This window comes from Clinocottus analis, unplaced genomic scaffold, assembly GCF_023055335.1.
Source record: "Clinocottus analis isolate CAN_PGR_092001 unplaced genomic scaffold, fCliAna1.0.p SCAF_9, whole genome shotgun sequence".
NCBI lineage: Eukaryota > Metazoa > Chordata > Actinopteri > Perciformes > Cottidae > Clinocottus > Clinocottus analis.
Window position 1 is genome coordinate 14,504,697 of NW_027176251.1, and position 13,875 is coordinate 14,518,571.

Sequence of the window (13,875 nt, forward strand, 5' to 3'; positions counted from 1 at the left end):
AACGCCGTCATATTTGTTTTATGAATCTACATTATCATGTCCATCATATCCACAATGACTGAAATAGGACATCTGAGGTAAGTAATCCATCAAATTGTTAAAAAAAGAAGCTTTTTTGTAGAGTAACATTTAATAGATTACATCATTAATTTGACTAAGAACAGCTTAACAGTGTTATATATGTAGAGGTTCTGTATATGTATATACAGAACCTCCCTATTATTACTGTGCGGATAAATACACACATGTACAGTAACTAATATTGTGAAGGCCATACACACAAAAACACACACTTTTTATGGCCCGCAGAGAAGCATTAGGGTTGATGAAAGGATCTTCTGTATTGAAAAAAAGCAGTTGAATGTAGTCTGCCGTTATTTCCCATGAGAAAGTCACTCTTAAGATGCATCAACAACACTTTGCACTGCTCATCAGGCCTGAGCGCACACACTGTTTATTACAATTCAAATTGCTTACAGCTATTTCATTACATTCTCAAAATAAAAAATAGATACAAATTCAAACTTTTTTCCCCCAGATAATCCTGCTTATGACAAATTCAATTTAGTGATTAGTAAGAAAGTTTTATTGCAATTTGTACAAAGTCAGAGAGAGCAGAAAAGTTCAGAAACATTATTAGCTCATTCTTTCCAACTCTAAAAATGATCATATAATCTAAACGCATCAATCTCGTAGTACCACTTTACTTTAACCTTCACTACAGCTATTGACAATAGTAGGAACAAATTAGGCTGCTTTGCAGAGTCCAATTATTCGTGTAAAATACAATACTTTTACTGAAGTAACATTTTTAATGCATGACTTTTACACTGTACTTTAGTGAATCATTTAATCATAAACACATTATTAACATGGCCTACAGTACATTGTTAAAATACCCCGTCACTGTGAAACTTTGGAGGGTGAAAAAATACTTTGCTGAGCGGCTTCAAGATGAATAATGGGAAACGCTCTGAGGAAGGAGAGTTCTTCAAGCAACATCCCACCTGCGGACATTTAGCTCAAAGTCTTTTTAATGTAAACATGATTGTTTAAGAAGACATCGCGGCAGGGGAAACCGATGTGGCAAATGTCATCGGCGGTCGACTGTCTTTGCAGCTTCTTCCAGTCATTTACTTTCATATCTTTCCACTGGAACACTTTACTTCTACTGAGAGAGACGCCTGACAGAAGGAAGACAAACAATCATTTGGTGAATGGTCCTCTGGAGTAGAAAAGTCCTCATTGATGGCACAAAACATTGTCAACAATTTCAATAAATGACTTTCTATTATTGAGAAATATCTTTTTTTCACTATACTATTTCTGTGACAATGTATTTGATATGCCTCTTTAGAAGATACATAAAACCTGACAACCTTTCGTGCGAGGCCACGACCAGACAAGAGGTCAACCGAGAGGCGTTTGTCCATCTATGGTCAGATTAGATCAGAATATCTGCACTCAAAAGAATCCAGATAATGAAAGACACTATAAAACCAAGATAAACAGCAATATCACATGACAAACAAGTAAAAGTTCTTGATGTCATGCTCAAAACGATGATGTTATTTTTGGACAGTGTCCCATGATCAGCACTTTTTCTTTTCTTTATGTGAAATCCTCGGCCTTCCACCAGTGCCTCAGACAGTCTGCACCAGATTATTCATTGCTCTCAAGCGCTTGGGAACTGTTTTCTGAAGTATTACAGTAAGTAGTCATACATTTGTTAACAATGATTTGATTAATGTTTCATCATCAGCATAATTTCTATCTGCCCACCTTCGCCCCTCCATCTCTATCTCTTCCCTTCATGTCTGACAAAACAGAACGAACCGGTTGATTAGAGCAGAAAAGAGGGTCCATCTCCTGAAGAGCTTCTGTCCCACACAACACAACGCCGCAATTAACTCAAGGGCCGTGAGTCACAGCTGGGAGGGAGAGGCAGAGAGAATAAACAAGAACGCATTCCTTGTAAAAAAAACAAAAAAAAAACAAGCTCCCTACCTGCATGTTTTTCCTTGATGACGACAACAGCGATGTGCTCGTGTGGGGTGTGATGCCATGGCGTCTGGTTTTAGATTTACAAATTGATTGCTCATTCCACAAGAGGGATATTTACAAGTTTTGAATTTTTAACAATGTGCTACAAAGTCAGCTTGGTATGAAGATACATCTGGTTATTTACTGTTATTTTCTTCACTTGTTTCCCTTTTTCAAGGAATTGTTTAATTGTTTAATGTATTTGGGTTATTATGATGGTATTTGCTTGTTAACTGATTGTAGTTGTGAAAACTAGAATGGCTTCTCTTTATTTTGAGGCTTCTTGATCTGCGAAAGTCACCGTACTATTTGTATTATAGTATGCAAATGCGGAATATGTCCAAAATTGAATATTGTCTCGTCGTAATTTCCCACAACAACAGAGAGACACAGAACCACTTTACAAACTGTACCGAGACGAACTTGGCCGAGAGCTTTCAGATCATGAGCTTAATATTCAATCTCGTGAACATGAGATGTATGAACACAGCATTTCATTGGATATGCATAAGCATTAAAACACAAATAAGGTGTGCAACAGATTTTTTAGATATAAACAATATCCTCTTATTAAATGATTTATAGGGTGAAGATCAGATAGTCAACACAATGAGTTTTGCATGAATGAAAGAGTGTAGCAGTAGAAAACCAGTCAATTCTACTCTTTAATAACCGTATATGTGGAGAAACTGTGAATTTGACAAAAGACGCAAAGAGCTTCCCACGAAACAAATTGTCGAGATCAAATACCAGGAGAAAAAGCTGTGAGCGAGATGAACGTCATGTTTACGTCACTAAAGCAATCATTCACCTCCCCCTAAGGACAGCACCAACCTCAGGGGAGGTCGGAGGAAACCAGTTCAGCCGATGACATGTCCAGGCAACGCAGACCACAATGCAAACTCACAACAACAAGAACATCATTCCCGACTCACGCCAATAGCTGTTACCACAACTGCACACAACTCGGCAGGTCGCAGCAGAAGCCAGCAGGTGACAAAAGCCATCGTGTACCAACACGATCCAACTGAAGACGACAACCTGCCCATGAACTGCCCGTCCAAAAGCAGCAGCAAAGGTTTGCAGCTCGTACACCAATGAAGGCAACAAACAGAGCAAACCGGCCCCCGATACCTACACTGAGTGCTCCATTTTTAGAGGGTGCGTTTGTTTTTGCCATCAGCACAGAGTACCATGTGTAAGTGCAGTAGCGAATACAGGCTTTAGCGTTTCATGTAGACACATTTGGAGAAACAACAGCAGTTGTATTGTTCGTGAATTAGTTATTGTTGGATTGTTTAATGTTAGTCGCTCTGGACAGAAGCAAGCGCCAAGTAAATGTAAAGGGATGGTGTGCAAATATCTGTGCAATGTATAGTCGATGGTGTTGACCGCATGTGGAGGCTGGAGAGGGGTGGAGAGGGCACTGTGGTATTTAGCCCTCCAGTGGACATGAGGGGGATTTGAGAAGGCAGGTAATAGAATACAGACTCAAATATGTAAAACTGAGAATGTAGCTTCTTTGCAGCTTTTATTTATTCATACTTGTCATCTTTATTTCCCCTCAAACAGCAGACGGAAGCTGTCTGATGAGGCCTGCAGCTGTACTTCTGTAATGACGCCCTTTGGGAGGAGAGCGTCATTTGTTCAGTGGTCTGTTTGACCAAAAGCACTCTCAATGTCTTCGACGAAACAGATGGCATTTCAAAACATGGCGGAGCGATTCGGGACAGTAAATGCTGCGTACAGTTTCATTATTCATGAGGCAAAGGTGGACTTTGGTAAACAGGGAGAGCAATTTTTAAAAAAAACTAAAAAAAACGGTGTTTGTTCATGTGTCTGCTAGAAGGTAAGACAGGTGCCAATGACAGAGTGCAAGTGAATGCCCCATCAAAGGTCAAACACCTGCCAATGACACCGTTAGGAAACAGGCTAATGTTAGCCTCATCAACATACTGGAGTGGAGCTGAAAACACACCAGATAGTCCACCGACACACTCCTCTCATTCTCTCTCACATTGGCGGGTCACGGGCTGCCTCTCTTCAGCGTTACCCGTTACACCTACATGGACATCCTCTTGAGGTCAGACGCACAGTTAATACATGTCCTTCTTGGGTCGGTCAGTGCAACTTTGAACTTCCAACATCACACGTCGTGAGATGCGTTATTACTTTACTGACACTGATATCCTGTATTGCTGGTTTCTGATTCATACCCTGAAAACTTGAAATGTGACTTTCATTTACGCCAGCAAAGACCCCCGGGGGGGATGTTTAAGGTCCTTTCAGAAGTTTCAGGTCCTGAATTACACAAAGAAAAAGGTGAAACTATTTTTTATAAATGCTCCAGAGCTTTCCTGTGACCTCGCTGGCAGCTGAACAACTGCAGAATTTAAAGTGATTTGGACAATCCCTGCGACCAAATTAGTATCTTTAAATAGACATACCAGGAATAATAGCTGGCAAGTGAAGGAAGCACAGTTGTGTGTCTCCTCTCTCCATTAATGGCTACATATCTAAATGTATATGTATATAATTAAATCTCAAATAGTTTGTATGATTTGTATGTTAAGGAGACATCCAAAATAATGCTTAATGCTGTCGATACAAGTTGAAGGTTTCATCTTCAAGGTTAAGAGAGAGAGTTTAATGGTCTTAAAGATAATAATTGCATGAGCACTTCATGTTATTCCCTCAGTGAGCGGCTCACCCCATTTCATGTATGAATGACGTTTGACCTTTTCATCAGACAGAACACACTGATGAGTTTGGCATTAAAGCTTTAAGTAGAGTCCGACAGTTTACTCAGGATTTTTAAACAGACAATAAATCTGGTAAATAACAACGGGATTTCTGCTTGAAGGCAGTTTCCATCAAGCTCATTCAGACATGAAACAAGAAACCCCACCTATGTTGAATAAATTCAGTAGATGTGTACTTTATATAGCAAACTCTGTCAACAATGTTTTAATGATCACATGCCATTTGCTGCACAGGCATCAGACACAACACATGCTTAATAAACATCTCAGACTCACATTCTATCTCATGTCAGGCTCAATTTGTCAGAAGTCCACCAGGGATCATGGCGGTGCGATATGAAGCAAGGAAAGCCCCATGAGAAATCAATTTCCTTTATGAAATTGCAATGGCCTGTCGTACCTGAGCAAGGCCATGTCAAAGCCCTCGCTGGGATGGGCACTGACCTGCGAGTTGTTTCTGCTCAATCAGAAAGAACTCAAACACAGAGACAGAGTGAAAACATTTTACTTTTCATATCCACATTTGTGTTTGTGCATAACCCGATGCAAATTCCCCGAAAATATTATTTCTCTGGTATTTCTTCTACTCTGTGTCGCCACCTTCCTGTGTCATGTCTACTCATATCTGTCCATCTATCTGTATCTATAAGTGTGTGCGCGTGTGTGTGTGTGTGTGTGTGTGTGTGTGTGTGTGTGTGAGTGTGTTACTTCGACACTGAAACACATTCTACTTTTAAAGGTTTTTCTTCGCTGATTCAAACCACCAAAACTGTCAATGTGTTCCTCTTTTTGTTTCTCACACAGGTGTGTGTGTGAAGTAGGTACGCAATTAAAGCTGGCACCTTTGTCATGACACATTTTTCACAGTAGTGTGTGTGTGTGTGTGTGTGTGTGTGTGTTTCCTGCATGTGTGCACATTCGAGTCCTATACAATGCGTCAATGCCTTCAGTTTCTGCGCAAGCAGCAGGCTCCTCCCATGTGTCCAGGCTCCTCCCCCTTCCTGTGTGTCCGTATAAAACATGATCTCCTCTCTTGCTCACTCACTCGCAGTCTGAACACTGGACGAGCAAAGATCAGCATCTTCAGACTCAGCATCTCTTGGTCCATGGCAGCAGCTGCAGGTAAGAATTCAACCGATTCGGACATGTTTCTGTCGAATGAGGACAAATGGTTCCCTGAAGGAGTTTTCTATTTTTTAATAATTTCTCCTTTGCTTTAAAAAGCACATAAAAGTGTGTATTTAATTAGTAAAATTCAGAAAAAAGAGGTTTTTAAATTTGGTTATCATGTTTAGTTTTATTCATTTTCCATTTTTACCTTTTCACAATGAATGTATAATTATTATTCTCCCAGTTTAATTAGTTACCGGAGTTGTAGTTTAAAGGGAAAATATAACCTTAAACATGTAATATAAATAAATGGGACACCAGTGACACATGTTGAAGTTTGTTCAGGACACAATGACAAGTGTCGAAACTGTTAGAATAATCAGGCTGTTTAAGTTCATCTGACAATCTGAGTGTTCAAATAATCCAATCATGACATTGGAATTTTGTGTCTTCTCTTCAAGTTTCACCTGACGACAAAATCTTGTGTGCGCGTAATATTTGCATCATATTTTCTGTGCATTTTATGTTATTTTTGCAGCAAATATCGCAGGCAAGATTGTGCTCATTAATGAAATTAGGGGGAAAAAAATGCAAATCAGTGTCCATTTTTAAAAAATCTGCAATAAGTGAATATCGAGGTGATTCTTTTTTTAAAGAACAAAAACATTTTCCCTTTAAATTTAAAAAAAAATCAGATTTTTCTGAGGCGGGGAGAGACGTGTGCTTTCACACGCGTTACAGTTGCGCATCATTACCAGCTCACTGAATAATGAATTAGAGACAATGACCAGCTGCTAACAAGAATTATATTAGCATTAAGAGAATGACTGTTTACACCAGCGCTGTGTCAATCTAAACACAATTATCCAGATGGACTTTTGCATCAAGCGACAATGACACAATTACATTTATATAATTTCTAGAAGGTTTAATTTCAAAACTGTAAGTTAGCCGGAGGAGATGAAGTCCTGATATCATCCTGCTGAAATATTCACTGTGAAAATGGGAATGTGGGACTCCTCCTGGCTGAGCTCACTGTTTTACCCACCTATGTGTGTGTGTGTGTGTGTGTGTGTGTGTGTGTGTGTGTGTGTGTGTTTTTACTCTGTAACAGTGCAGCAAAAGGATGAGTCTTTGAATTGTAAAGAAAAACAGTTAGAAAAGACCTAAAAAAGCAGCAAGAGAGTAAATAATAACACGTAATGTGCTGTAGTAGAAGCACAGACAGTGAGAGCGAGCGGGTTTGAACTATTGAGATTGAAGGAGGACTGGTGCTGTTTGATCGAATTGGAGGATTTGCTCTGGAAGAATGCTCTGGTGCAAAGCATCATTCATCACAAGTAATATGCTGCTTTGCCAGGCTCCAAAATAAATACTATGGTAGAAAACTAGCTAAATCAGTCTGACAAATGTAATAACATGGCATCTTTTATGCCGTTTTTCCCTTTTTCAACCAGAAAATATAGACGCAGATGTATCCAATCGCAGATTTTCAGGGGTTGCAAAACAGATTTTGATTTATGTTTTGACCCTTTTATATGAGCGACAGAATACATAAAAAGGTAAAAATAATAATAATAATAATAATCTGTCAGTGCTGTTATGTGAACACCGCACAAAAAAAGTAGAGCCAAATGAAGATTTAGAGATAATTGGTTTCCTTTGTGATTCTGTCAATGCTGACAGTGTTCATTCATCCCAACGACGCCACACACCAACTCTGTGGGTGGCTGCTAGATACTGATTTGTTCTGAAAGAACAAAACATGTTTGCGGTTCCAGAGAAACCATCAAAGGTGAATCTCTCCCTCCACCACTGTTTTAACAACTGCAAAAACAAGTTTTATTGCTACTCTCTGCGACATTGCCTGTGGTTTTCTCCCTCTCAACACGCTGAAGGGAGACGATAAAAGCGAGCGGCGGGCTGTGGAGAGACAGTAAAGAGCAACGAGTGGCCTCATAAGAAAGTGACCACATAGACGGAGAGGATTTCTTTTAACTGTATTTTGTCTTCCTCTCCCTTTCTCTCTCTCTCTCTCTCTCTCTCTCTATCTTTCTCTCTCTCTCTCAGTCATGAATGTAGGAATCTGCGTGTGTGTTCTCCTGGCTGCTTTGACCAGCAGTTCGTTGAGCCTGCCCTCACAGTCCATGGTAAGACACACACACACACACACACACACACACACACACGCACCTAGAGCTGCCCGGAAAAGTCTTGAAAATAACGTGAAGCCTAAATTCTTCCTCAGACTTGCATTATGGCATCTCCATATAGGTACAACAGAAAGTGTTATATCTTCTAATCCCACACACCAGTGCAATGAGTATTTATTACCACGTGGGTGGAGTCTTCTTGTTCTTAATGGGTCGAGGTAGATGCTCTTTTCCTCATCTCTCTTCTCTCTGTATATTGTCGTCCTCTAAAGTCACAGAGAGCTGAGGGTGGGGCTCTGGTGTCGGACGACATGCCTCCCCCCTCGTCCCTGCACACACGCCAGGCCCGCTCGGCCGCGGCGCCCCCCTCAGGACGCCTGGCCGACTACAACCAACTCCAGGAGGAAGCGAAGGCCCGAAACGGCCTGAGCCAACTACTGGCCAGACTCATCTCAAGGAAAGGTGAGAGGTCGGGTGGAGCGCATGGGATGAAGGGAACGTGTAATTAGAGCGAGTTGTTCCCTCTGGTCATCGCTCCACATTACACACAGAACATTCCCCCTCGTCTTATTTCGCTCCCGGTCTTGTTATTTCTATCGTCCCAACATCCATCACGCACGCTGAGTCCTAGTCCCACCATCTGGCATTTTACCGCCTCCCTCTAGCTCTCTCTCTCTCTCTCCTCCCTCCATCTTTCCATACCTCCTCCTCCACCCGTCTCCCTGCCTCCTGTCCTCCCTCTCTGTTCTCTCTCTCTCTTTCTCTCTGTCACTGGGTATCTCTGCATCTCCATCAAGTCAACACAGTGTGTGACTCGGAGACACGCTGGTCTCACTGGTCTCCATGAAGCACTCAAATACAAAACAAGCCAGCACGAGTTACTTCAACGACCTCGTTCAGAGTTGTAGATTTTCATCGTACCGCTCAGTCGGTTCGGGTGGTAAAACTGTGCCTACATCCTCAGTTTGATGGCGAGTGACGGTGCGTGTCTCTGTCTCCTCAAGGCTACGAGACCAGATCCTCCCTCACCAGCAGAGCCAGTGGTCTGGCCCCCGGCCACAGGATAAAGGACAGGGACTACCAAGGCTGGATGGACTTTGGAAGACGCAGCGCAGAGGAGTATGAATACCCCTCCTAAAGGCCTGGCTTGCTCGCGCTGAAACCTGAGTTACAACCCCTATCACCGCCAATAAAAGCCCAATACAATAATGAGCCCTTTTCACACTGCACTTACTATAACCAAGGGCTGACTTGACTGCACCCCCGAGTGAGTTTAGCATCATAATATATAAACGGAGGAGGAGGGAGGGGGGGGGGCATATCCTGCAATCTGTGGACCCTGAACCGCCATGCTGAAGTAAAGAGCACTTGCCAAACAGCTCCCCACACTACGTCAGAATTGTATTCCAGCACAAATGTTACAGTTAATGCTGACAATATATGTTGTTGTTATAGTCAGGAAATCCTAAAAAAAAATTATAATAAAAAACAATATGAATATTATATATTCATCTCCCAATATTTTTTGACTTCTCTACCCTTTTGTTCCAATCGAAAACATAAATCATGAAATACAGCTCACACATAAATGGTTTCATTCTTTCAAAGTCTCAGTTCGAAGACATCCCTTCAACAGGAGACGATGAGCTGCCAAGAGCAAGTCACGCTGACATTTTGGGCTACGATGGAGGTCTATATGACACAATTTGACACAATTTGATATGGTAATTGGGGCTTTGACTGCACATTTGTTTCAATTTAGTGCTGGAATTATTATTTTCATGGGCATTTGCCTCAGCCTGCTTTAAGACCGACAGGAACAGACACTCAGTGGCGTTAACAGCTAAGCAGATATCGGCTCTTAGGTCTTGGGCAGCATTGAGCAATATCCTTTCTGTTATATGTTTTTAAAAGGATATAGTCTCAATTTACTTGGAAGAGAAGAAAACGGACGATAAAGCAGAATATTCGCCTTTGAATATGAATTCCAGCCCCATCCTCGCTGTCTTACTCAAATCTTAACTGAAATGTTTGCCACTTAAAGTTATTAAACCTCATTCTGCTGACGAGTAGGAATGTAAAAAAAGGCCTTTATATTGGACCGTAATGAGCCACTTAGGCGTCTTTTGGCAATTGGATCAAAAGAGCAATTCAAGCCTGTATCTTGTATTGGCACCTCAATGCATTCAGCTAGCTGCTGCCCAGAGTCTATTCATATCATACCATCTCTAACGAAAGATGAGATACATCACAACATCACAGCACCAGGGTCTCTGAATTAGAAGTCCCTTTAAACGGCACCCACTCTTCACCCCCCCACCCCCACCCTGCCTGCTGACGCTCACCGTGGGCTCTACATGCGCAGCGTGAACAGCACAAGATACGTCCTACAGCACCAGGTGTTGTCTGCTGTGTGAGATGCCTGGAAGTCGCCCTGTCAGTGCATTACCTCTGCAGATATGAATAGAAGAGGGATTTTGATCCTTTTTTTCTTCTAAAGACTCTAGATGTATGCACTCTTACAGGTTGAAGTCCCTGTAATACATTATATCCTTCCCGATTTAACAAAAATCCAAATAAAGCTCCATTTCTCTCTGATTTAAGCAAGAAATTAAAATGCCTTCGTTTGGGATTATGATGTTATTGTGTTTGGAGGGCACAGTTGGTGGGTTGATCCCAAGCAGTGTATCCTCTTCCTGCGGCTGCCATGTCTGCCGGTTGGTGTCCTTTCACACGAGCATTTGGCGTAATTCACCAAGGCGTCCTCCCCTACATGAAAGCCAGGACTTTATCAATAGAGTCTACTGTTTACAAAGATCAGGCTTACCGAGGAATGATGAGCCAGTTTCCTGAACAGGGTATACATTTAAATTGGTATAATCCTGTTTCAGGAGTGGCTCTGAAACACATCTTCAGTTTAAATTTGTTATATGAGTTTCAAAGCTTAATGTCAGCCATCTTTGTTTGTCAATTGTCACACCTGGGAAATTAAATTGAGCTTTAATACACTGCCCAAAGTGAGGGAACACAATCCTCACATCATACAGTGGAGTTATAACTTCAACTCTGACACCAGATTTGAACATTGTATGGTGATTTAAATCAAAGAACAGCACAGCAGCATTAGGGGAACCTGAAGTGAGAGATTCTGCATCATTAAACACAGGAAACCTGATTGCACCCTGTCTGAACATTAATAAAATGAAGCTTTTAGTTTGCAAATAGATGGTTATATATGTCATGTAAATTTGTTTGTAAAACAGATATGAAGCAATATGTAAGTGTATGTGTATATAATCTTTTGATGAGAATTGGAAGGTTATGTGTGTCTGATTATGGGTCTTGATTTATCAATTACTCTGGCTTGGAATGAATTAAATATTATATTGACGTATGAATAAAACTCAACTGCCTTCACACACGTCCTGCTGCATAACGTCCACACGGAAAACACACTTTCACCTCTTAAACATAGTTAGTCCTTTTACCCACCGAGTGAATCATCAGACAGGTTTACAGGCAGATGAACTGAGATTAAGAGAGAGAGAGAGACACACACACACACACACACACACACACACACACACACACACACACACACACACACACACACACACACACACACACACACACACACACACACACACACACACACACACACACACACACACACACACACACAAAACAAAAGAGGACATACATACAGAAATGGAAGTGTTCAGATCATTTATTTCACTAAAAGTACTAATCCCACAGAGTAAAACATATTCCATTATAATTCAAATCTTGAAGTTATTGTTAAGTATTATTATTAATGTAAAACATTAATCAGGAAAGTGTTCCTTGTCAATGTTTTACTAATGGTATGTTTTGGAGTATAATTACCTCATCATGTGTATGTTTAAGGTTAAGCTAATTGAACTTATTTATATACTTTGAGGTACTTAATCTATAGCAAAGCATCAATAATCATAATCTATAAGATAATCATGTTTGTTGCGCCGTTTCAGCTCTTTGACGAACCAAGAGGCTTTTAAAATCGTTTGTCCAGTTTAAGGGAGAGGAGAGTTTTCTCAACTCCGAAACAAAACCCTAATCAGTCCTCGAAACATTTAAATTCCCCAAAACTGGAGACGCGTGGTTTTCACTGGACAGACATGGCATAACTTTCAAACTAAAAAGTAACAAGTAACTCATTTCAAAGTGTGTCTCTGAGATGTATAGTGGGAGTAGAAGCCTACAGTTTTATTAAAATAACATTAAATCAAAGTAAAAGTACCTTAATTTGTACTTAAGTGCAGTACTTGAGTAATTGTAGACTAGTTACATTGCACCACTGACAAAATCACTTTTTAAAAATTGTATTTCTGCATCAGAACAATTTAGTGGCAAGGTGAACCAATGTATGAAAAACATTCGTCCCACTACGCCCAGAGATAAGACACAACAGACTAAACACAACATACAGCTCCGCGAATGGCGTGTCTCGTTAATGTGTCGTCGTCCTCCCGTCTGAAACGCACAATAGTTGTGTTTACTGACCGTCTGTCAGCTCCCATACAAGAGCTCGAGAGCTCATATTTACTCTGCTGCTGCTCATCCACTCCCTGTTGTAGTTTCAGACAAAAAAAACTCCAATATGAGAACATATGATCAACATGATACACAGCTGGTCGCTAAATGAATTCACAAAACACGACTAAAGCTTTAGCACACTTTTTAACATTTACATTGAGGATGAATGTGATCAAAGAGCATTCAGACAACTGGAGTGACACAATGAAGGGCACTGATGGAACTATGCTGCGTTTATAGGCCTCATTATTCCACCGGTGTTCAAACTTAGTTAAGTCTAATCTATTGTGACATGCAATGAAATAGTGTGATCACAATACCTGGCTCTTTACTGCGCCCGTATGGGTACTGAAAAAAGTACACTCACATCGGGCAATACTATTTTTGCAAACCAGAGAAATCACCCATTATACTTTTAATGGATCTGTTTATTTCTTCATTTTAAATACATTGGTTGCAATCATCCACGATGACTTCTGGTGCAGTGACACATGAGAAGTGACATGCGCACACATACAAACTTGTAGCCATGTGTCATACATACTGGGACATAATTAACAGTCTTTAAACATAATAAAAAGAAACAAAAAGATGAAAAAAAGATCAGTAGTATAAAGTTAATAACCGTTTTAAAAACTCAGAACATTAATAATTACTCTTCACCCTAAACTAAACCATAGTGTTAGAAGTCATGACTCCTTCTTTAAAGAACCTTTAATACAATTGATAGCAGCCTTTTACATTTGATTGATACATCTTTTAAGTCGTTTTTCCTACCCACAAAGAAGTTGTCGCATATGGGACACATTTAGTTTTATGTTCCACTTAAAATAACAAAATAATGTTTTTTTTCTTTGCCTTTTGGTTCTTAAATCAGGGACTACATGATGTAATTCAAAAGTGCAACAGAAACATTTAAGGTGAACATACATATAATCATTAATTTGATCAAGAACAAACAATATATTGCTTTCACCTGATCTTGGACATTTTCTGTCACTAAATTCATTTATCTGAAGATGCACAATAAAGTATTTTAAATCGCTCCTCGGGTGAATTAATTCAGAAACACAAAAATTGAAGTTGCGTGCACAGACATAATACACATTCACACATATTTACATAACTGGAAGAGGTCTGCAAACATGCAGCTGTCGCCTAAAGCTGTACAACCTCAAACATGGAATGCAATAATGATATGGAAACAACATCAAGTGCATTGAAAGTGAGAG

General features: G+C 40.3%; 1 protein-coding gene across 1 annotated transcript; it reads left to right on the top strand.

Annotated features, from left to right (window-relative positions):
• The first annotated feature begins 5,862 nt into the window (after positions 1-5,862).
• On the top strand, positions 5,863-11,496 carry LOC137781247 (cholecystokinin-like). Its single transcript, XM_068569881.1, has 4 exons — positions 5,863-5,927; positions 7,986-8,065; positions 8,341-8,530; positions 9,073-11,496. The coding sequence occupies exons 1-4, from the start codon at positions 5,912-5,914 to the stop codon at positions 9,204-9,206; spliced, it is 420 nt and encodes a 139-aa protein (XP_068425982.1). The 5' UTR covers positions 5,863-5,911; the 3' UTR covers positions 9,207-11,496.
• Positions 11,497-13,875: the final 2,379 nt, after the last annotated feature.

Excerpts from the sequence above, each read along its gene's own strand:
- LOC137781247 (XM_068569881.1), top strand. Across the intron at positions 8,066-8,340 it reads GCCTGCCCTCACAGTCCATG|TCACAGAGAGCTGAGGGTGG; the intron begins GTAAGACACACA and ends CGTCCTCTAAAG. Across the intron at positions 8,531-9,072 it reads CAGACTCATCTCAAGGAAAG|GCTACGAGACCAGATCCTCC; the intron begins GTGAGAGGTCGG and ends TGTCTCCTCAAG.